At 37.2% G+C, this 24,152-nt stretch overlaps 2 protein-coding genes across 3 annotated transcripts; one reads left to right on the forward strand and one right to left on the reverse strand.

Annotated features, from left to right (window-relative positions):
• Positions 1-33: 33 nt before the first annotated feature.
• LOC103605515 (cytochrome c oxidase protein 20 homolog) lies at positions 34-5,404 on the forward strand. The gene is made up of 4 exons (XM_008590119.1): positions 34-121; positions 4,352-4,466; positions 4,601-4,664; positions 5,131-5,404. Exons 1-4 carry the CDS (start codon positions 80-82, stop codon positions 5,267-5,269), a joined length of 360 nt encoding a protein of 119 aa, XP_008588341.1. The 5' UTR covers positions 34-79; the 3' UTR covers positions 5,270-5,404.
• Positions 5,405-14,931: 9,527 nt separating this feature from the next.
• HNRNPU (heterogeneous nuclear ribonucleoprotein U (scaffold attachment factor A)) lies at positions 14,932-23,875 on the reverse strand. 2 transcript variants are annotated; one of them, XM_008590121.1, is made up of 13 exons: positions 23,750-23,875; positions 23,588-23,661; positions 21,465-21,604; positions 20,820-20,919; positions 20,090-20,202; positions 19,402-19,665; positions 18,826-18,945; positions 18,284-18,412; positions 18,014-18,182; positions 17,509-17,763; positions 16,955-17,142; positions 16,506-16,577; positions 14,932-16,046 (listed from the first exon to the last, which is right to left on the reverse strand). In XM_008590121.1, the coding sequence occupies exons 3-13, from the start codon at positions 21,543-21,545 to the stop codon at positions 15,993-15,995; spliced, it is 1,545 nt and encodes a 514-aa protein (XP_008588343.1). In that variant the 5' UTR covers positions 21,546-21,604; positions 23,588-23,661; positions 23,750-23,875; the 3' UTR covers positions 14,932-15,992. The 2 variants fall into 2 exon arrangements, with proteins under 2 accessions (XP_008588343.1, XP_008588342.1); XM_008590120.1 differs by lacking the exons at positions 23,588-23,661; positions 23,750-23,875 and having other exon boundaries at positions 21,465-23,544.
• Between the last annotated feature and the right edge of the window lie 277 nt (positions 23,876-24,152).

A 24,152-nucleotide genomic window follows, 5' to 3' on the forward strand; every position in this document is an offset into this window, starting at 1 on the left:
TGGGGCGGGGGCGGGGCCCGGCTGGCCGCACTTCCTCTCCCGGGGCTTGCTGCGCGGCTGAGGTTGCCGACTCGTCCCCATGGCTGCTGTGCCGGAGCCCGGGGAGCCCGGGAAGGGGAAGGTAACCGGGGCGGGGGCTGAGCGGGGAGGGGGGCGTGCAAGGACGCGGTCTGTGTGGAGCTCCTGAGCCCGGAGCACGTGTCCCTGGCTTCTCCGCCAGCCTTGGGCTTGAAACCATGATAACTCTTGCTAGTCCCAGCCTCCCACCACCTAGGACGCGATTGACCAAATCTGGGGGGAGTCGGGGACCAGTCGTTCTCATGACTTACTGCAGGTCATTATCAATCAGCTAACAATACTGAATCCTTTGCAAAAAAATTTTGCTGCTAAGGGCATTGCACCTAATTTGCTAGTAAAGGTAAAGAGGGAGTAAAAGCTCCCTGAGGACAAGTGTCTTCAACACTGTTTTCTTCACAACACTCGACACAGGGGGATTAGATAAATGCTGAAGGATGAAAACTTGGTTATACTCCGGTGAATGTATGTCTAGAGTAGGAGGATCAGACGAAAGGGTTCTTTCCCATTAGCTGTCTGTCGACCGAGTGGGGTATACAGCCTTGTATGTAACCACGAGCCTGCCTAGCTGGTATTCCTGTCTTGGTGCTCTCTCCTCAGTCCACCTGCCACGATCGTCAGCGTGCCCTTTCCTACCTGTAAACTGGACAGGTTTCATCCCTCTGCTTAAAATCCACTCGTAGCACCGATTTTTTTTAAAGGATAAAACCCAAACTCTTGGTGTAGTAAAGCTAAACCAGGCTCGCTCTCGTCTCTGGAAGGGCCTCTTATGTCTCAAAGCAGACTTTTCTCCATCTTCCCTGGCATCTCGTATATAGCCTTATCATTACAGCATTTATCATACTGGAAGGTAAAAGTTTATATATTTTGTCTTCCTCTTTGCCTGGGCTCCTTAAGAGCAGGGGACCCAATCTATATCCTCAGTGCAGAGCAAATAAGTGTTCAGAAAAAAGATAATGCAAGAATTAAAAAATTAAAAATAATAAACTGCAGAGCTATAATGTCAGGTCATGAGCAAATATTTACTGAAGACTGTGTGCTAGATGGTTCCTAATCTGTTGTTTTAGGATATTCTCTACGCAGCTTGGAAATTTTGCTCACTTGCTCTGGCTTCTCTGGGGATGTTTCCATCTAAATTTGGCCAAGACATATCAAGTGGTTAATATGAACTAATGTTGGATAAATTGGTTTCATATTTAATGCTAAAAGTTGTCAATTCATACACTTGGTGCCTTTTCTGTTTTTACTGTCTCACATACTTACCGTTTGGAATATATGCTTAGTGTTAAAAAATGTACCCTAGTTTAAAATTTGCATATTTTAAGATGCACTGTAACTGCAAACGCTAAATCCTAGATTCAGCTTTGTGATGAACACTGGAATCTTGAATGTGACTTTTATCCCTTCTGCATCTGATTGCTCATCTTTGATAGGAGAAAAATATCTTTAAGATATTTAAGAGTGCTTTAATATACTGGAAATCGAAAAATCCAGTGAAAGAAAAAAACTGAATCAATATTGATTCATTTAATTGGCACATAATAGCAAAACAATATTTGAAATGAAGGATAGCTCCAAGCCCTAAAACTGAGCACTGCCAGATTGGGGGGGCAGGGTAATATCTACAAATTAAGTTGCTCAGGAAACAGTAGTACCATCAAAGCTCATCAAAGAGATAATAAAATATAAGGTAGGACTGATCAACAGCTCAGGGTAGTGTCAGAAAAGGAAGCTTGCAGTTATTATTATTTTTTTTTAATTCGTCAGTGATCATTCTATACCCAGGGAAATGGATTATTTAATAGAATCAGCAAACCTAAGGTAAAAATGGGAATTACCCAAGCTAGCACACCTTGACAGAACTAGCCTTTAAAAACTGTCTTCTACTGTCATTCTTGATTTTCAAGAAACTTTCTAATATGAAATTTGTTACATACAGGTAAATTCACATTAAGGTAAATCCTGAATTCATTAATTCATCCTTTCAAGAAATATTTACATAATATCTACTATTAGGCACTGAATAAGGTACCAGGGATATAGCCTTGATCAAAACAGGCAAAATCCATGTCCTTGTGGAGCTCACATTCTACTGGGAGAATTAATAAGAATTTTTTACTGAGCCAGCCATGCAAAGGTCCAGGAGAAAGACATGTGGCAATAACCATCTAGGCTTGTTAGAAGAATTTGGTAAGGCCAGTATGCCTAGACTAGAGGACCTGGGAGAGGAGGATACAAACGCAGGGTAGATGCCAGATCATGCAGGACCTTCCTAGCAACGGTAAGGAGTACTGACACTGGGCATAATTGAAGGACGTGGAGGGTTTAGAAAGAATGATAGTCATCTGGCAAGTATATTCTACACACACTTTTCGTTTAGTTTGCTCATGCACTCCAGAAAATGTTGTCTGTAGACTGTAGTGTATCCATCATGGACGGGAATCCAAATGAAAAATCCTTGACAGAAAAAGCTTTGGGTGGATGGGGAATGGGGACTGAGGTGTGTGGCACACAGCAGTGCTTGGCATTCTCTCAGCTTAGCACTCCTTTGCCCAAATGTGGTAGAAAGCTGTTCTCACACTTACATCTAAGACCTGATAAAACTCGTACTAAGTACCACCACCCCCTGCGAAACAGGTTAGATTGGCATTAGTCCCAGACTGCAGTGCAGAGTCGAGCATTCCCTGTCAGCATGGCACCTACCCTCATGACCTATATTCCCCTGGGTTTTTGAGCTGATACGGTAAGAAAGAGTCTTTTCTGCTCAATGAAAAGCCTAGAAAAGCAGAATTAAACCCCCCAAACCTCTTTTTATGTGATTTGTATTCCACTTTTTAAAGCCTGTAACTACGAGCACCTGCTGTGTTCATGAAGCAATCCTAGTGGGGAGGACATCTTTTCTGCTCAATGAAAAGCCTAGAAAAGCAGAATTAAACCCCCCAAACCTCTTTTTATGTGATTTGTATTCCACTTTTAAAGCCTGTAACTACGAGCACCTGCTGTGTTCATGAAGCAATCCTAGTGGGGAGGACAGAAAGAAGAAAAAAATGAAATAGAATGCTACAGTATATAATTTTTGCTTTATTATGAACCAAGTCACAGCTTGTCTTTTCCAGCAGATGCTTGAGTGCTTGAGTCAAAGCAGAGGCAAAAATACAGAAGTATCTTCCTGTTCCGACCTGCCTTTTACTGCCCTCCCTATCTCTTTCCCATTATGATACAGATCAACTTCTAGTTATCACCTCATCCTAGAGAATCCTCCTCCACCTTAATGTCCTGCCCCACCCACACTATACTAACCATTTATAAAATATTTCTAAAAACTGTGAAATCTTTAAATGGACAAGGAGATTCCTGTTACGAGCAGTGTTACCAAAAACGCTTTCTAAGACTTTATTAACAGAAATGCCAGTTAAACATAAGTTTGACTGCTAAACATGGTCTGTCCTACCCACACTAAAATAGTTGAGAGTGACACATCCAAGTCCATAATCCAGTGAAGACTGTAGAAAAAGAAGTCATTTTAGTACTTGAAGGAACTTTAATAATCATGTAGCTCAACCCCTTCATTTTCCAGATTGAGGCCAGAGATATAAGAATAACCTATAGGTCACAGAAGTTAGTGGCAGAACTGAGACAAAAATTCAGCTCTCGGGAGTCCCAGATTTTTTTCGGCACACTTAGCTGTGGTTACCATGTACCATGAACAGTGTAATTAAGTACAACCTCATGTCATAGGCAAGGAAACAGATAAACATACTGCCCACGTTTAACATGAAATATTTATCTTATGACCACCATCGATGTTCACCTGATACCAATAAAAACTGAAAATAAAAGTTGTCAAGAGAAATTTAAAACAGCACTACATTAATGTTATAAGCACACATGGCTCAAATGACTTTTTTCACTTACGCTTCTTGAGTTATTGGAGCAAATTAATGCTACTTTTTAATTTCAGTGACAGCTAAATTCGCCAAATAAAGAGCTCATAAGATATCATACATAGTCACTTCCAAGTCAGTCTATTAGCAATTATGATACAAGTTATCCTGTTTGGGGCTTTCTGGTCAAATTTCCAAGGTTTCTAATTTAAAGATTCAGGTTGTATACCAAAGCAGGACAATCAAAGACAATTCACAGGTTTGAATTTAAACTGACTCAAGGTTGTCACGTGGCATATATAAATATGGCATTTGTATTGTAGTCTTTGCCAGGCCACCCTGAAATAAAATATTTTCTTGTTCAATCTAGGTTATCTTTTATTTTATCCTAGCCCTTTAAGCTCTTAGGAATTTTAGATGTCGAAAACATTCCTTGTGCACGAGATTCGATACTGTATGGTTCATTGGGATCTGTTGTGGCTGGCCTTGGACATTTCTTGTTAACTAGTGAGTATCTGTGTTTTTTATTTGAGTGTGATAAATATTTTTTTCCTAAATGGAGTATAAAACAATAATTTATACAGCATATAATGTGTAACCATATTCTAATTAATTATAGTAGCTATGCTTATTTTTAACAGGTAGAATTAGAAGATCATGTGATGTTGGAGTAGGAGGATTTATCTTGGTGACTTTAGGATGCTGGTATGTTTGCTCAGTATTCAAGAAAATCCACTGAATGCTTGAACAGACGAATGCAGGACATTAAGCATTCCATTAATATGGTTTCTACGTTTCACTTAGGAAGGTCTCGACCTACTTTCACTTAAACTTCCTCCCTGCTTATGCATCACATCTGAAAATGCTACTCTTAACAATGTGTTCATAATTGTTGATGAATGAATATAAAACATGGATGAATCTCAAATATGTTTTCTTGAGCAAAATAAGTCCTTTTTTGTAGACATACCTTAATAAACAAGAGTGCGTTCATAAGTATTTTGGCAGCAATCCACCCAAAAACAGCACTCCAAATTAGAACATCCATATTTTCAAGTCTCAGAATTGTCATCTGTAAGCACTTAAAAAATTTTATGATTATAAATACAGTAATTACATAATCAACAGGAACTTTTACATTAATGATTTATTCATATTCTCTTCTTACAAGGTTCCACTGTAGGTATAATTATGCAAAGCAGAGAATCCAGCAAAGAATTGCCAGAGAAGGAATTAAAAATAAGGTATTATATGAAAGCACCCACCTTGATCCTGAAAGAAAACCAACGAATGGCAACCACAGCAACTGAGCATTCTTGAATGTAGAAAACCAAAATACAACTCCCTGAAGTCAGTGTGAACAAAGCTAAGACCAACCAGATAAAGCATTCTGTGTACATTAAGAAAGCTCCTAATCAAGCAAATAAAAATATGTGTAAATTGTAGTCTTTTTCCCGCCCGTACTTGACAATTTATTCTGGCTCTGTATCTACTGCCAGTATAGCATTCTTATGTGTTAACATACAGTGGACCTGTCATACTTAAAATATAGACAGAATTTATTGGCAGTGTGATGAAGAATTATAAAACCTAGTGCTGGGCTGGCACCGGATGGCTCACTCGGTTAGAGCACGGTGCTGATTAACACCGAGGGTCCGGGATTCCATCCCTGCACCAGCTAGCTGCCAAAAAATAAAAATAAAAAATTTGAAATATAATGCCTAGTGTTTAACGTACCTGGAAAAAGTTTACTTGTAATAACTACTGCATCCAATGGTAAGATTTCAAGAAATAAAACCTCCCCTAGTTGGATTTTTAAATTTGCCTTAAAAACAAAAATCTCAACCTTATTACTGTACCCTGCTAAAGATGAGCAAATACTTTGTTACTAAAGCCAATCTGTAAGACTTAAAATGAGTAGGTTAATCACTTTGCAAATTTTTTTTTAATGTACCCATTACAACACCATTCTCCCATTTGTCAAAAGGTTAGTACCTTTTCTACCCTGCTAAAGATGAGCAAATACTTTGTTACTAAAGCCAATCTGTAAGACTTAAAATGAGTAGGTTAATCACTTTGCAAATTTTTTTTTTAATGTACCCATTACAACACCATTCTCCCATTTGTCAAAAGGTTAGTACCTTTTCCAGAAAAGTAAAAGTTGTTTTTAACTGTATTTTGGAAGTATACAGGGGTTTGTTTGTTTTTTTTAATTGAAACACAGAATTGAATATCAATATCTATAGGTTTTAGTTTTTAAGTAAAATTAGTTTTGAATTTAAATACGCACATGGTATGTATAAAAATTTTCACAACTTCTTCGGTAAACTGGTGCAATGGACAAAGAATTGCAGAATTACACTTACATTATTACATTAATGTAAACAAGCCATTTAAAAGTCAATCAGCTGCCATTAAAAAAATTGGGTGGAGGGACAGCTTGCTCGTCTGAATTTTAAAATTCTGCAAAAAACAAGAATAAAAGTTCCCAATACCAACTAAAATACTCAGCACTTAACTCATCCAGGAGAACTCTCCTAGACATAAGGAAATAAAGCCATTAAAATAAGTATCAATATAACAATACAAGCCAGATACTTAAGAAATGGTAAAGAAATATGGGGGGAAAAAGACACCAGTGGACAGGATTATGGCCATTATTCATCTATTACTTCAATGTATCAAGGAGCAAAGAAGAGATGCTTTAAAATTATTCTGTTCTACGTCCTTTTTCAAAAAAGTGGGGCTTGCTCCAGTTCAATCGAGTATTTTTCCCTCCCATTCCCACCTTCTCCTGGCTGTCAGTGAGGGTAAGGGTGCAGAGACTGTGTAGTTTACCATAATGACACTGTCAAACAATTTGAGAGAAAATTCATGCTGATTCTAACCTGGCAGCCACCAAAGTAAGAACTTTGGGACACTGATGTGCAGTTTGCAAGATCTGCCCACTCTTACTGACACAAACCAAAGTTGAGTGCAGTCTACGTTATTCAAATTGGTTATGACCAAGTAATTGTTAAAAATTCCATATGTGATAGTCACTTGTGTTTGAAGAGGCAGCACCGCACGAAGGGGGGGCGGGTACTGATAAGCAATAGTCAATAGCCTGATATTTAATAAGCTCTGTGAGTAGGCCACTTATGCCTCAGCTTCAGTTTACTCACTTATGTAACATGTAAAACCGGGCAGCTGGAACAAGTAAAGTCCCTTCTAACAAGCATACTGAGAATACATCTTACCTCTCTTGGTTGGTAAAATCCCAATGCCTCCACAAACAAGGTCAAGTTCATTTTCACAGTAGAAATGACTGCATAAACCGGAGACCTGGATAAAAAGAAACCCAAAATAGTAACATACTTATTTGGTTGTATTACTTTTAAAATGTCATTTCATGTTTACATGATCAATGACTTCTATTTTCTTCTTGAACTATCAAGATGTTAGCAAATGTGTTGATGAATTATTGAACTAAATATCACATTGCTACTGAACACCCTCAGTAAGGCCTCCAAATTAGTCTTGACCCTTCCACTTTTAATCTGCTTTCAAGTCCACACTGTGTAAAGTTTTGCCAAGCCTCTGGCCCACCAAGACACTTACACCTTAATCCATGCCTCTACTAAAATTCTTTCACTCCACTTGGAATGCCTTTCCTATCTACTCTCCATAACTTTTCTTTCTTTTCCTTAGTGACTAACCTCTGGGAATTATAATCACCTTTTTGTTTAGGTCCTCACACTACTTTGTTTTATCTGCCTTAACAGGAATTTTTTTATCAGTCACTGGTGTGTGCTCCAAATAGAGCCTAAGTTTCTTGTTGGCAAGAACCTTGTCCATCTTTACCTTTTACATTCCCAGTCAAGTGTCTAGCACAAAAGCCAATTGTTAGAATTGGTAAATGTTCACTAGCAGTCCAGGTTTCCCTCTCATCCAAACTCTCATACTTAGCAAATGTTAAACTGTAAGAGTAACCTACCTTCCAGGCCCACTCGAGTATCCAACGCACTGCTTCCTTCATTGTTCCATCAATTCCAAAATTTCACACTAGGTGATATAGCAGTAGGTACCAGCTAAATAGCTGATTAAAATAGAATTGTGGTCATTAGTAGTTTTGAAAACCTTTTGTGGCATATCTATCACACCTACTTTATCTTTCTAGTGCTTTATGCAGTTCCCCCTTCCCTCACCCCTCCATTTTTCCTTGACTACTTGTTTTTCCATTTCAATAAAAGGACCTCAGGGAACTTAAAATTAACTAGGAATTTTTCTCTGGAGTTGTCTTATACTGAGTTTGGCAATGAGAAACTGACTATCCCTAGTACCATTATGTGATTTGCAAGCATCTCTTTAGTCTACGTACCTCTACTCCATCGCTGGTTTCCCTTTGCTTCGATTATATAATGCGAGGAGGTCTATATAATAAATTCAGGATTCCTGTTTATGCAACTTTTCAGCAAAGAGCTAGGGATCAAATAGGGTTTGAATCCTTCTATTCCTAGATAAAAATCTGTGACGGGGATCAAGGCACCCCCTTTAAAAGTCATGTTAAGATATATACACTATTCTTTGGGTAAGCATAAGACCTTAACAAGGAAAGTAGAAAAATTAAAACGATTGCTATAGTTCTGATCTTTAATGGTCCTCTACAATAAAATAATTTTTGGAAGCATCTTAAAATAGTCCAGTAGTCATCAAATCAGGTCCATATAATATACAGATATCCTCTAACCACCCAAATACTGGTATTTTACACAGCTTATTTTGTACATTAAGTTCCATTTTTTAATGTTTTATATTTTTTCTTAAAAGGGATGCTGTTGGGACAAAACATTTTTATTCCAAAGGTATTTTTCAAAGTTCGTAATGTGAGCACTACAGATATGTGTTGAAATACCTTTGAGTGCTTTCCAACCACTGCATTTGCCTTTCCTATAAGGGATGACTTATATCAGTACTTTCATCTTGACAAAAGATATACCACTGAATACATTAATAGGCAAATACTAGTTTTAAGAGGTTTCTATTATTCACTTTAAAAGTTTGGCCGCCGTAATAGGTGTTAACTGTTCCAAATGGAATAATTAAGTCCATATCTTATAAACCATCTGTTACATGGCCCACCTTTAGGGGATATCAAAGTAATCAATCTCTGCATATACTGATTTCTTAAAGGATGAGTTTCCATAGAAATGTTTCTTCCACTATACCATAAAGACAAGTCATGTGAAATAAAACATGCCTTACCATCTAAACTCAAAGCTTAGTTTTTAAATGTTTCTTTTTCTATAGTTTTGTGGACTTTTTCTCAAATGAACAGAAATGGTTATGAAACCTCAATTTGCTTACTCTTCAAAAGCCTTTAGACTTCTTTTTATTTGTGAGTAGAGCCGTTATTTCATTGAGCAAACATTGCTAGCTACATTTGGAATCAAAACAGCACCCAAGTCCTCTCATTTCACCTGAAAGACATTATTCTGGAGTATGTAGTGGGAAAAATAAATTTCCTCTAAAGTTTATGAAATCTCTTTCAGGGCAGCAGGAAATTACATGCTCTGGACTGGCACAATCAAAGATTACACGAAGCCTTCCCATCCCTCCAGTCTTAAGTTTTTAAGATATATATTTCACTTCATTATCCAAAAGGACCTCAATCTATATTTTCCACATTTTCACAAGCTAGTAAAAATAAGTATTTGCGTATTTATGGTACAAATGCACAAAGATTTTGGGAAACCAAGACAGAAAGTTATCCTAGACTCACTGTTTTTCATTAGAACACTCTAAGGAAGTATTAACTTAAACTCTTTAAAGAGGGAGAATATTAAAACGAGTATCTTGGAGAAAGTTAGATATAAGGAATTTGAGACATTAGAAAAATCATCTAACCTTGAATGGACTCACATCTATTTGTATATATTCCCATAAACCTATGCAAGAGGACCACCAATTGCTAAGAGAACACCAAATATTTCACTTCAGGTATGCAAAGGACAAATTGGGAAGCCTTCTTCTGTTAGAGAATCTGTTCACCTGGTTACCAATTACTTTTCCCCACCTTTTTAAAACAGGAGTTCTATTTAAGGTGATCCTGGAAGCCTAACACAACAACTGTTAAATGTACAAGCAGCAATTAATTTGGAATACCTATTGGAATCACTGGAACACATTTAGTTGGGCCCTTTAACTCTTCCACACAGCACATTCACATGGACAGACTAAGGAAAAGGAGATGAAATTTAAATCAGCACAATTTTTTGTTTAATGATTTTTTAAAGAATAGTAAGTTGGAAACTTTTGTTCTTGTACTTGACCATGACTCCCCCCATCTCCCTTAACTACAAATAAGATGCAAGACTACCTTGAAAACTTACCCTGTTATAGTTGCTATTCAAATATGCCTAATCACCTTGAAGTATTTTTTTGTCTTCTCTATGTATGCTTTTATACCTTTAAAGCATTTATATCACACTTATAAATCAGATGTCTATACTACCCATCTCTGTTCTCAGTGACCTTTAAATTTTTAAACTTTTTTGGCTGATACCAATTTGTGGCAATGTTTCAAGTTGTTTGCCAAGTATAGAACATTTTACTAGACAAAACTGATTTTCCTTCCTGTAAGATCATGGAACGGAACTTAAAGGAAAAGCAGGAAAGAACATGCCAAAAACAGTTCAGCATTCATTAGTTAGATGCAATGTTAGCTCTCCAGCTTGTGATCCTGCATAACTTCCAGTATTATAGCTACTCAAGCTGGACATGCTCATGAGTAACTACGCCATTGGCACAGCACAGTGACTAACAATGCAACGAAAAGTGAACCGTTCTAGAAGACATCTCTCTAGATTAGACTAGCCTAGACTGTCATTGCCTCATCTTTTTTCAACTACAGTAGTTTTTCTCATACCAACACATTCAGCCTTGTTCAAAAGCAAAACCCGTTCCTTGTCAAGATGCAACTATATGCTGATTCCTGACATGAAAAAGAAATTAAAACATTCCTAAGCAATAATCATAAAATTACAAATAAAACATATGGTTAAATTCCTTGTCTGAATAACTTACCTAACCAAGCAGTGATTACTGATGTCCTGGATCTATCAGTTGCCAACATTTTTTACCCTACCAACACCGGGCTTACAATCACCATTGATCCCACTGCATGTTGTATTTCCTGAATAATCTTAGATTAACGTTATGAATATAATTCTTCCATCTATTTCCAAACTACTATTCCCCTAGAGACTAAATGAAGTTCCTTGGGCAATTAAACTTATTCAATCACCTCTATTTTTAATCAATTGGCTAATAGTATGTTAAAGTACATTCTCAACCTAATTATATAATTTTTTTTTTAAAAATAGCTATTTTTCACGTAAGCTCCTATTTTCCAAGGTCCAGCTGTTCTGCCTGATTTGGAATTGACAAACTAGCAAACACATTTAGGAAAACATAAAAACTACATATTGAAGGTAGGTTGTTAATTTTCAATTTCACAAACATACATAATTTGAACTTTGGAAGATACCTCGGCACTCCTGGATTTTAATCTTTCTCTACCCCAACACATTCAAGGGAAACACATTACTTCAATCAGTACTGCAGCTCACTTCCAAATTCTCAAGGGCTTATTTTAATTATCAAGATTAGTAACAAGGGTTAATAAGACAAAGGTCACTCCAACATGAGTTAGCTGGACCAAGTACTTTTGTCTTACAAACACGTACCTGTAATACTAGTACTAGGTAGGGTGAAAAAACTGGGGAGGACTCAAGAGTAGCCTATGTAACTAAAACCTCAAGTACTAAACTAGCTAGCTCTACCACTTTCATGTTTTAATGCACAAGATGAGAAATCACAGCTATGGTCCCCCAAAAAACCTTTCAAAGCTAAAAATTACAGGGAAAAGACTCCCCAGATACATAGGGTACTGCAGTTTAACTGAACAGTTAAGTTTAGGCAATTAACGATTTGAAGAAACTTGTGGTTTATATGACTAATAAACTCAAATTACTGTTTAGCCATCTCAAGCAGTAATAGATTCTGGCTCAAAGCACTTAATGTTAGCAGTCCCTTAATAGTTCATGCTTAGGTATGAGTCCCAGTGCATAGGTATCGCAACCTAGTGCCAGGCCAGGCGTTAACATAATCTCCTTGCTTTTATTAACTATTACTAAAATGTTAAAACTTAAGCCCAGCTTTTCACAAACTCTGGACACCTCAATCTTAGAGCTCCAGAAATGTGAACAATGAATAACTGTTCAGATTCAAGTAAGAATTTTAGGGGAAAATGGCTTTAGATAGAACGTTGTATTCATCTTTCCAGGGGTATATCTCAATGAATATTCTGGGGATTTGGGTAGTAGATAATTATTCTCGAATCCATCCACTTTTTAAAAATAAGAATTTTACAATTATGTGTAGGAGGAAAATTATAAAAACTTCTCAAAGATATACCCATTTATTATATTCAATACTAGACATTAAGACTTGGGCTCTAAGAGATGTTTATCCCTTCCTCACTAAAGTTTATTCTAGTTTTGGCTTTAAAAAAAAATCAAATCTATTCTTACAGATTTATAACCAGGTCTTTATATCCAAGATGTCTACATTACCACCTGGAAATCTGTATATTATTTTATCACTTTTATTTGTGCAATGGAAGCCATTATAGACATGGTCCTAGGATAAAAAGCCAATTTGTTAATGAGCAAGTTTATAGAAAAACATGTCATTCAATTCCCACAATCTGTCCGTGAGTATAAAACCCCCAGATAAAACACTTATTTTACAGTACTATGTTTCCTAGAACAATTTTGTGCACTTCCTCAAAAAAATTGTTTTTAAGAAGCTCTGGGGCCGGCCCGGTGGCGCACTGCTACAGTGCGCCACTTCGGAGCGCGGTGGCGCTCCCGCCGAGGGTTCGGATCCCACATACAGACCGGTTCCCGCTCACTGGCTGAGCGAGGGGTGGGCACAGCACCGAGGGTTGCGATCCCGTTGCCGGTCCCGGTCTGGTACGGGCGCAACATTGAGGGTTGCGGTCCGTTGCCGGACACGAATAAAGACAAAAAGGAAAAAAAAAAAAAAAAGAAGCTTTAATACCTTGTTGCTAGTGTTCAGGGCATCTAAGTTCATATTCCTTATATTTATTTACACAAGATCTATTCTAGACGAGAGCTTATTTGTTTATAGATTTAATATTGCTTCCTTTTGTCATTGCAATGTCAAATTGACTCGACTCAATCTTCATTTCAGGATTTCATCCTGCTATATGGATATTAAGGCTAAACACTGGTCACTGACTTAAAAGGTCAGAGCCGGAGCTCTTCAAAGGCTGTTTTAGTATGATGTAACCTATCAGCAACAAAGACAACTTCTTATGTGATAATTAATTTTAGTTACTTCATTTCTATCTTCTAGCATTCTAAGTTTTAGTCTTCCAATTAACTGCAATGCTATTTTCATACTATTGTAGCTGAACAATTCAATCCAATTTTTGACTCAGCATGTATTACCTGCAAAACTTCCTAGCAAAAGCATCCCTTAAACCAATAGTTCTCTGGGTATAACCAAGATTTGATCAGAACTGTATTTGCTTTTGTTTGTTCAGACTTTTGCTTGCTATTGGGGACAGGGGCAAGCATGGGGAAGGGTGCGCCTTAAACCAAGTTTCTCATTCACAGATCTTATTCTGCCAGAACTTGGCACTTAACTTAGCTATTTTTCTCCCTTTTGTTGCTATTTGGTGCATTCCCTTTTCTGAATTTAAGTACTAAGGTTATTTTTTCCCTAAACAATACTAATCCTAATCTTAAAATTGCTTCTTAACATGTGTACATTTTTCTGTACATCTTTATCTATCCCATCTTTCCCCTCCTCCCCCAAATTCTATGGGCTATACAGGCAGGATAGTGTTATTTGACCGTTACTCTCTTATTACAATTATGAATATAAATTCCTTAATAATCAATTTTAAATTAGAAGATATATCCAAGATTTTTAAAAGGCACAAATGAAAACTTTACGACACCTAAACCTTGATATGCATGAAAGTGAATTTTCACTCTGGGTAAATCTATGCAATCCTAATAACGTATACTGAAAAGTAGCTCATGCCAGTGGTTGCTAGCAGTAAGTTAATTGCTAAAAAGACAAAAACCCATGAGACACTACCTTGTACTGTTAAGTATTCCTATGGTAATTACAGAATTAGCCTTTGTTCCAAAAATTTCTCAACTAAAGAAGCTACACCATCATCTAAAACTAAACTTTAGCTTGTAACAAGGAAACTCCTAGGAGTATGAATTCAAGTTAAAAATCTGATTTAAAAATGCTAACACAAAATGCTAAGCAATCAGAAATATAGCCAACCTAAACTTACCAGAAGCAACCTAAAAACACCAACAAAATTCTAAACTAAAGTCAAATTTTAGTTCTACAGTTTGACTCCTGATTCCTCACTTCACATCAGTGAGGGTCCTTTAGAAGATTAAGTGTTCCGTGCAAACCCAATAAAATTAAAATTAGGGGATCTAATGTTATCACATAGCTACTTAAGTTAGCAGTGTTGTGCGGTAAGGAAATCAATGACTGGCTTGCATGATGGCTTATAAAAGCAATTGTTCCCAGCATTTCATGTATCTCATATATGTATATAAAAAAATCAGTTGAGGACAGCCATTAAGCATTTTGTAAAGAGAATAAACTGAGTGTTAACTTCTCCCAGCAAGTACCTTTTCCCCTCATTAAATATGTTATAAGTCATCTGGGGGGGGGAGGGGAAGGGAAGAATTCAACTTTACTTCATTATTACAAATCGTCAGTATACATTTAAGTTTTTAAAACCTAAATGTTCCAAGTACAGTGTAAACAATAAAAGCTGTCCAGAAAGCACACACTTAAAACTTCTCCTCTTGGGAGCTGTATTAAGGGATTTTGAACCTTGATGGCGAGAATCCCAAAACAAGAGTAAAATGAATTCTTTTTATTGCAAACAAACGTCTAAATTAATTTCTCCACCCACTTTCTTTAGAAAGGAAAAGAAATCAGCAGGCTAAGGAGATACCCATTCAAGAACTGACATGATTAAAAATTAAGATATAAATGGGTGACTCACAATTTTCATTAGCTTACAAAGATGGTGGAGTTAACTACTACAAGCACACTAGTTATACAGTATTTTGTGGGAGAAGGGCATACAGACATAGCTAACTTCATATAGATCCCATTAGACAACTGGATTTACAACAAGTTTTTTTTTAATAAGAAATGGGCAAAGCCAGCTTTCTTTTCAGAATCAAAATGCAGAACAAATGGAAAAATTATGGTATTTAACCTTCACAAGTTTGAGCCTCCACAAATAATGCAACCAAGTTTTACATTTTTAACAGCCCTTCTACATACACTCCATCTTCTCTATCTTGGTTCCAACTTTTATCTTCATTCCCAATAATGCCAATTCCACTGGTATTTAAAAAGGCCTTCCCAAGTTGTTGCCAAAACTACTATTTAGTTTACCCCCTCCACTACCCAGCAAACTACAGAGAGGATGGAGTGTAATACGAGCAGTACAGAGTCTTATGTAATTCATGAGGACTACTTAGTCCCTCCATGAATCTGGTTGCTAACATTTCTATTATATTGTGACAATGACTCCCGACTGTTATTCTCTGCGAGAAATGGGGGGAGTAAATTCTTAATAAAAGACACCAGGTACAAAGCAACATTTTACTTTTGTTGTGATAAAAAAAAAAGTCACATTTTACAGATAAAATGTAGAACCCTGAAATACTGACACATTCTCTTAATCGTGCACAATGCTGAGGTTCTCTTACGAGTCACTTTAAAACTGCAATTAAAAATGTACAAAAAAGAAAAGAAAAAAGAAAATCAACCCACAAAGCTTCTAAAAAAGGAACCCGCAGGCACTTCCTCTTGTGGAATGTTTAAAAAGTTAGCCTACTAAAGAAAACAGTCGACTTCTTGTGAAGGTTTTGGAGAAATATGTATCAGTTCGTTTTATTTGGGCATTCAATAATATCCTTGGTGATAATGCTGACTCCATGGCTTCTGACCCCAGAATTGCTGTAAGAGAAAATTTTTTTTTTAAAGAAAAAACATCAATAAGCCACTCAAACTGCTTTTAGGAAATGACAATGAATATAATTCAGAGTAATAGCTGGAAACAAATTTATAACTTGTCATACCTCTGACTTCTATCAAACCAGATTTAGTTTTAATATCAATGACCATTATTATCAATACATATTACAAAAGGAAACACATAACTTGGTTAGTTTACACAATTAAAGCTAACAGTGAAAACCATATGTATCAAATAGTATTTACTAAAAAAAAAGTTACAGCAAACTCCAACCTATTTTGCCTTCAAAAGGTAAAATTATGACTACAACTGCAACACAATTCACACTTTGCCCCATAACATTACAAACACTTCAATCCCTGAACAAGAGCATCTTCACGACTGATTCTTACGAAATCAAAATACAATTAACGTCCGTAAGCACATAAGAAATTACTTACACCCTGCTGCCACTGGTTGTAGCCCTGAGATTGATTTTTGTAGCCACGATTGTTTCCTCGTCCTCTGAAGTTCTATCATAAAAAGGAAAAACTCTTTAAGAGCTGAGCCTAATAGCTTGTTAGGTTTGTGGGGCTGGGAGGGGAGCAGAAATGGACAGGTTGCTAGCCACTGATCTTAGGGGAATGCAGGAAATTTGGGTACCCTCTGCTGGTTTCTCAGGGGCCGTCATTTATGAGAAATCCACCTGACTTTCTGCTAGTTGTATACCTGAAAACTCAAAAATTAAAGAAGTGGATTCATTTTACCATATGGCTAGTTTAATTTTTCTTATACCAATGCATACACACCATGTTCCCTACAATTATTACTAAGGCCCCAACAACATAAGCCTACAACTTTCCACACTAATTTACAGATATCAGCGCATCCAGGCATCCTAAATCATTACCTGGTTGTAGTTCCCTCTGTTGGGCATTCCACCTCTGTTGTAGTTCCCTCCTCTGTTTGAATAACCACCTCGGCTGGGAAATACTGGGCCACGAGGGTATGGATAGCCAATGCCACCACTGCCACCACCACCACCACCTCTCTGTGGCATATTGCCCCTCCTATTATATCCACCACGATTCCCAGGAGCTAAAAAGAAGAGATGTTTAGTTTCACATGTGTTGGACCTACTTATACAACAGATTTAGGCTTCTTCTGGACCATTCCTTTATGTTCTGGAGAAAAATAATTACATGTTTAAAGACTACAGTAATAAAAAAAAAAAAAAAGGATAAAGACTACAGTAATGTTTCACTTTTAACCACCCACAGAACATTAGGTGCATTTAAAACTACATCACAAGATTTTAAACTAGTTCCTAGGACAGCACAGGGTCGAAATAAGAAACAAACTTCCTGTTTTAAATTTAGCTAAATAATCTACAAACCAAATTACAAGATTATCACTTGTTTCAATCTTGGAACTAAATAAACAGAACACTCAAAATTAACTTGCCTCCCCCTCTGAAATTTCCACCACGCATATTGAATCCTCCACGTCCTCTATGGCCACCACCTCTGTTAAACTGGTTCTTGCCACTCTTATTTTTATTGCTCTTCTTTGAGCCAGTGTTCTGTTTCTTTTCGGGTGGAAGAGCCTTTTTGCTTTCTTCCTTATATTGCTCCAAAAGTTTTTGGGCTTCCTCCTTCTGAAGCTCAACATAAGTTATTTCGTCAAAGCATTCAGCTACCTCTGGTAGGGTAAAGTTTCCTGCAGGAAACAAAGTCAGTTAATTATTAACTTAGAAACCCACTACAAATATCTACAATTCTACTTACTCCTGGCTTAGTAACATTACTTCCCTAAAAATAAACCAAAACAAGCCAAACACAAATTCATATTTACCAAGAGTTAATGTAATTTCTGGGAATAGTACTGCTGGCAAAATGTTAATTTTTCAGATATAAATCATATAACGTAAAAAGGTTCAACACACTAACAGCAGAATTAAATTCCCTACCTTTCATTTTGAGGACTGCATGTTCTGGTAGGTCTTTCCCCTCTACTTCTGCTTTCTTCTGTGTTCTTTGCTTATAGTCTTCATCTTTTGGGCAAACTACAACGGCTTTTCGTTGGAAGCCTGCAAACAGGCACATTTTTCTCCTCTGGGCAGCAGCAGACACATTTGTCTTTCAAAAAAAAAAAAATTAGGTTTACAACCTTAAACATGTATTCTACACCAAACCCAATTACCAGTTAACATTTTTTCAACTTCAAAGCCACAGCTTACCTGATCCAGAATGAAATTTCGCTTCTTGCGGGCAGCAATCTCAATAAACTTTCCAAGACATTGGGGGGCTCTCTGCAACAGTGTGTTCAGTTTTCCAGTATCTGCCATTTGCTTCTTAAAACCTGCCACCTATTTTTAAAAGTTGAAATCTTCCTTTAAACTTGTGAATATCAAATTAAGCTTACAATACCAACTTAGATATTTCTGTAAAGCAGGCAATATTTTATAACTTAGATACTGCCTACTTACCATTATCACTACAAAAAAGGGTCACTTTATGTGACAGTATCCTATACTATCCAATTCTTTTCAGCTGCTGGATTTAAAAATTCAAAGAAATCTATGGAAAAGGCAATTAAGCCTAGCCACTAGAAGGCTGCTTACCTTACAAAGAGCTTACTTGAGTAACCAATTTAATTTTGCCCAAACACCTATCTCTAAGATATTAACAAAATGGATAAAGACAATGAACAAAAGGGTTACCCAGAACACCTTCTGGTCTATTTTAAATGCTGAGATAAAGTCCTAAGCATTTTACTTACCATCATTTTATCCATAATGGTATTTGTTCCAAGAATGTTGTATTTACCAGGATTTTCTGCTGCATGTTTAGTAACCCAGGTAGTTTTTCCAGCTCCTGGCAAGCCAATCATCATCACAACCTACAATGGGAAAAGATGTTATTTTACTGTCTAATCATGAGAGGCCATCTAATAATTCTTTAGCTTTTTATTTTTCAAGTCTAACAATAAACCAATTTAATGCTGGCAGTTAGCTCGGTTGGTTAAAGCGTGCTGTTAATAACACCAAGATCAAGGGTTCAGATCCCTATACCAGCCAACCCCACACATACCCAAAGAAACCAATTTAACTATCTGACTTTTCACATCCCTTATACTAAGGTAATTTGTGGAAAGCTTAACACTCCACATAAAAAGGAAAGATAACTTAGAGAAAAATTATTGGTTGAAAGCACTATGCACAGCAGAAAGTAAATGGAACAGACTAACCATCCAACTCTTCTACATGTCGTTTTTACCAAGAAGAGCAATCTCTAAATGCCTCCATACAAAAAAAAAAAAATTTTTTTTTTTAAATTTAAAAAAAAATTCACTTACTTCACAATCTTTCTTCTCTTCAGGCCCCTTTGGTCCTCTAACTCTATCCTCTAAGGGGACATTCTGGATAAAAGTATAGTCTTCAGGTATTGGAAAATATGGCTTTTCCTTCTGACCAAAATTAAATTCAACTGCACAATTGTGGCAGAGAACATGCGGGAAGAGTGGTCGTCCAGCAAGAACTTCCTTGCTAATTTTGAAGGCAATGCCGAGATCCTGTCCATTCTTAGCATAGGAGAGTTCCACTTCATCACTTTCAAAGTTCTGTTGAACAGGAAAAAAAATTAACAGTTTTAATCTGCTTCCTATAAGCTTTCTAAAAAACTTCAAATTTCAAATTAGGATGAATAAAGCTTATCCTGTGGAAACATACTTAGGTTAAACGTTAAGAACTCTGATGGTTACTTACAACAATACGACACATATACCCAGAAATAGAAAGAAAGAATATTGCCCTAGAAGATGGACTGGATTTTAGGTCAACTTCATGTTTGTTTTCAATCAAAATGAGTTAGTGATTTCTTCCTCAAAAAATTTCCTATTCTCCCACTTCAACTACTAAATGAAGTTTAATCCGGGCTAGTGCATATACATTGAAGGCTGACTGACACCGATAATAGCTTCTAAAAATTCCTCAATGCAGCTAATAACTTGCCATTTATACACAGAAAATTTAGTTATGACTTACAGCAAAACATGTAATCACATCATTTTCATCAAACTTTTCTCCATAATCTTCAGTTTCACAGTTGCATGTTTTTATTCCTTTTAGAGAATACCCGTAGGAAAATTCTTCCTCACCTAAAAAAACAATTAACTTCCATGGAGTTGACTGTTTAAGGCGTCCCAAGATCTGTTTTTGGTTGTCCCCCCCCCCCCCCCCCCCCCCCCCCCCCCCCCCCCCCCCCCCCCCCCCCCCCCCCCCCCCCCCCCCCCCCCCCCCCCCCCCCCCCCCCCCCCCCCCGACTGTTTAAGGCGTCCCAAGATCTGTTTTTGGTTGTCCCACCCCCCCCGCCCCACCTCACTATTTAAGATGTAAGGTACAAGAGAAATGATGAATACATAACCTAATAATCTTTCACTGACATACTGACCCTATCTACCTCTGTACCAGATACAGAAATGTTGAGTGCTAGAAAGCATACAGACATAGAAATAAAACTACCAGACAAATTGCACGCCATGGATAAGATTCTATTTAAACCAATGGTCCTAAACTGAAGCAACCATGAGGGAACAAAAACTAAAATTTAAGTCTTGTGCCTACTGCATGCTAACATTACTCATCTCTAAAATATGAACAGAATGGATAAAAACAGGCAAAAAGGTTTAGAATGCCTTCTATCTGGAGTCTAGTTAAAACACTGAAATCAGACCCTAAACATTTATGAGCCCACAGTACTAAAATGGAACTTTACCAAGCAACATTCCACTTGTGGTTAGTGACCAGCCAATCCGAACTTCATGTATGTCAATATCTTTTGTATATAAATGCCTTACTGGGATCTTCTCTGTAACCTGAAAGTCAAATCATTAAATGATTTAATTCTAATCCAAGGAAGGTAAACCCTTGAACTCTGGCTTATTATGTGGGCCTTGGGCTTTTCTCTAGCTACCAGTACAAAGAGAAGACACCAACTCTACCCCACCTTTTCCCACTGCAACATTTACAAAAACTTTAATGTAACTTACAACTTGAAATTCAAAGATTTGAGTTAAATACTTGCTTGATTCACATTTTTAAACTACATTTCCATTCTCAATTTTCAACTTAAAGCAAACTAAAAAGTAGACCTTTAACATGTCTTTCTCTCCAACAAAACCAGGAATCTAACCAAGTTTTATTTTTAACTCTTCAGCAGTCAGTTCAAGTGCCTGATAAAGAGGAGTATTCTAAATAAAAATGGGCTGGCTCTACATGGCAAGTGCTGATATAACAGACTTGTGTAACTGTCACAAAAAATGTTCCAAACTCCTCTAATTCACAGAAAACTTCAGTTAAAAGTCCTTTTGACACTTAATATTGTTAGGCAAACGAAAATTCAAAAACATTTTACATTTACCTTCATCTCAAAACAAACTTTGCCTTTTGACACACCGTAAGATGCCCTTCCTCCAGCCCAAAGAAAAGCAAAACTCTCCATGGTAAGGGAAGAAGCACTGAGGCGATCTCTTGATATTTTAAAATGTAGATCACAATTATCTGTAATTATATTAAATACCATATTATTCTTTTGACATCCAATATAAATGTGTCTGCTATATAGACAAAACTTGGTGATTAAAACTTGGCATGTATTTCTTAAGCTGTATAAGACATTGTTTTTACATATCATGCTGCTGTTCCAATTTTCAACTTGAAGCCCCACTCCCACCAAGTCACTCTTATCAGATTTATGTACTAAAGAGTAAACTACCTACAAAACTGCCACCAAGGTTTAAGGTTTATTTTAAGTATATAAAATAATTGAGACAATGTGACATTGATACATACCTGCTCTGCTCTTTACCTTGATTTAGAGGCAAGCAGTAGAGGATAGCAGGAAATCAAAGTGAAGCATGCCAGAACCAGGTAGAATTTACCAGTGCCACAATAAAACTGAAGGGAGGCCACGACCAAATATTTTAAAATAAAAGTATGAGCTGTTGATCCTGTACTTTGTAACTTAACACACCAGTGCTCTAGGTCCTAAATCCTTTTCTAAAGTCGCTAAAAGCTGCCTCAATCTACAAAATAGCAAACCTGGTCATCTAACACTGTCAATATTCCAGCATTTTAGCCCCTTTCCCCAGGCTTGCCTGTTTGTAGCAATTAGGGATTAACCACCTCCAGGATTATCCAAATCCCAAGTGTCTTTAAATCTGGCTTCCTTAGGTCACTTGCTCATTAGCATGTCCCTTCTCACAGGGCTCACTTGAGACTTTATGTTCTTTAGTTTTCACTGATGAGAGAAAATTAACTAGTTTGAGATTTCCCTTGAATTTGCTTTGCTCCTAAAATTCCCTATCATGAATAAAATTTTGAATTTAACAAATTGTGTTTGAACACAATACTGCACTTAAATATTCCTAGCTGATCCGCTAAAAACCCGTCTACTCACAGTGGGGTTACCTTCTTGCATCACTGCTTCAGTACTCAATCCTACCAACTTACATTCAAGCAACTAAATTTGACATAAAATTCCAACTACTTTTTCACCTGAAGTTTTCTTTCAAGACTCAACTGAGTATCTCAACTACCTACCTGTAATGGGTATTAAATTAAAAAATCAAGGAGTTTTACATTTACACTTACAGATCTGAATAAAAACAACTTGTACAAAAAACGTGAGCATCTAAGCTTTAACTCCTTACACTTAACACGGCAGAAACACCTTCCCGTTTATTTTTCAAGCACTTATTTCTACCCTTTGTTCTATCATCACACTGAAAGAGTGGTGCGTTCTGATCAACTACTAAACCCACAAAATCTTGTTATAATTAAAAAAATAACCAGTCTGACAGCCAAGGCCCATTTAGAGGTTTGCAATACTTCTTCATAGTCAATTGCAACCCAACTGGGTAAAGTAGCAGTATTTAAAGTGCTGCCATTGATACCATTCGCTGCTGAAGAAAGCTAGTGGCCCAGTGATAGCCCACTGCTGCTGCCCCAGGTCTTTGGAAGAAATCAACTTATTTGTTAAAGCAGCAGCTACTGAACTGGAATTGAGAACAAAAGAGCAGTTATTGAAAAAGTAATATTACAGTTTTTTATAATAGGGAATATACTTGTGTGCTAATGGGAAAAGTCATTAATAAGTATTTAACTAGCCCAAATAGCTCACTTAATATAATTCCACAAAAAAGATGACTACTGTATAGTACAAACCTATAAGTACAGGTAGTTTTACAAGTTTCCGTTAGCTAACAAAAGATTGGCATTAGTTTTACATTCTTAAAAATGAGAACTTTCAAGTCATAAAAATATTACCAAACTGCTAGAGACTAAAAGTTATCAACTCAACTGATATGATACTAAATATTAAACTACTGGGATTTCAATATAAGCCATTATCTTCCTACTTTTTTCTAAATTTCCTGCACTAAGTTCAACGTACTGCACTAAGTTTTCTAACATTCTGGAACCCAAAAAAAACCACCGCATTTCACCACTGCGGAAGGGAGGGAAACAAACAGCTTCACTTACAAGTATCAAGACAAACCACTGTGTCATCGAAGTGCTCATCTTCCTCTTCAACAGGTGGCTGGGGAGACTTGGCTCTGAAAGACAGAATTGTCTCCTGATACAGCTTTCCCCATCAACGAAGGGAGAAGGGGTGACAAGCAAAGCTGGATGAGCATCCTCTACCTGCTATACTTGTTCTCTTCGATGTACTCAAAATATCCACGGCCATGATCTTCCCGAGGTCTCTTAACCCCTCTCTTTTTATCTCCGCCTTTCTGTTCTGTTTTGCCGTCCCCTATAACACAACACCCTCATAAGAGGCCAAGCCGAAGACAAAAACAACCCTTTTGCACTTGGAGGCGCGAAGCAGCTCGACTTCACCCTTTTCACGAATTCGTAACCGACAGACCAAACGTGAACTCAAACCACCACCAGCCTGGAAACGGACTGGAGTCAGTGACGCAGTCCAAAGACATCACTACCTTTGCCAGTCTACTAGGTGATTCGAGAAAGCGAAAGCGCAAACTGCGCGCCCGGGCCCGGAGCCCACGTGTGCGCCGACGAGAGCCCGGGGGGAGGGGAGGGG

This window comes from Galeopterus variegatus, unplaced genomic scaffold, assembly GCF_000696425.1.
Source record: "Galeopterus variegatus unplaced genomic scaffold, G_variegatus-3.0.2 Scaffold5860, whole genome shotgun sequence".
Taxonomy (NCBI): domain Eukaryota; kingdom Metazoa; phylum Chordata; class Mammalia; order Dermoptera; family Cynocephalidae; genus Galeopterus; species Galeopterus variegatus.

Bases quoted from the DNA above. Each gene is read 5' to 3' on its own strand.
- LOC103605515 (XM_008590119.1), top strand. From the start codon at position 80: ATGGCTGCTGTGCCGGAGCCCGGGGAGCCCGGGAAGGGGAAG. The intron at 4,467-4,600 runs GTGAGTATCTGT...TATTTTTAACAG, and splicing joins TGGACATTTCTTGTTAACTA to GTAGAATTAGAAGATCATGT. The intron at 4,665-5,130 runs GTATGTTTGCTC...TCTTCTTACAAG, and splicing joins TTGGTGACTTTAGGATGCTG to GTTCCACTGTAGGTATAATT.
- HNRNPU (XM_008590120.1), bottom strand. From the start codon at position 21,737: ATGATATGTAAAAACAATGTCTTATACAGCTTAAGAAATACATGCCAA. The intron at 19,666-20,089 runs GTAAGTCATAAC...CCTGTTCAACAG, and splicing joins ATGTGATTACATGTTTTGCT to AACTTTGAAAGTGATGAAGT. The intron at 17,764-18,013 runs GTAGGGAATTTA...TGTTTCCTGCAG, and splicing joins TGCAGTCCTCAAAATGAAAG to GAAACTTTACCCTACCAGAG.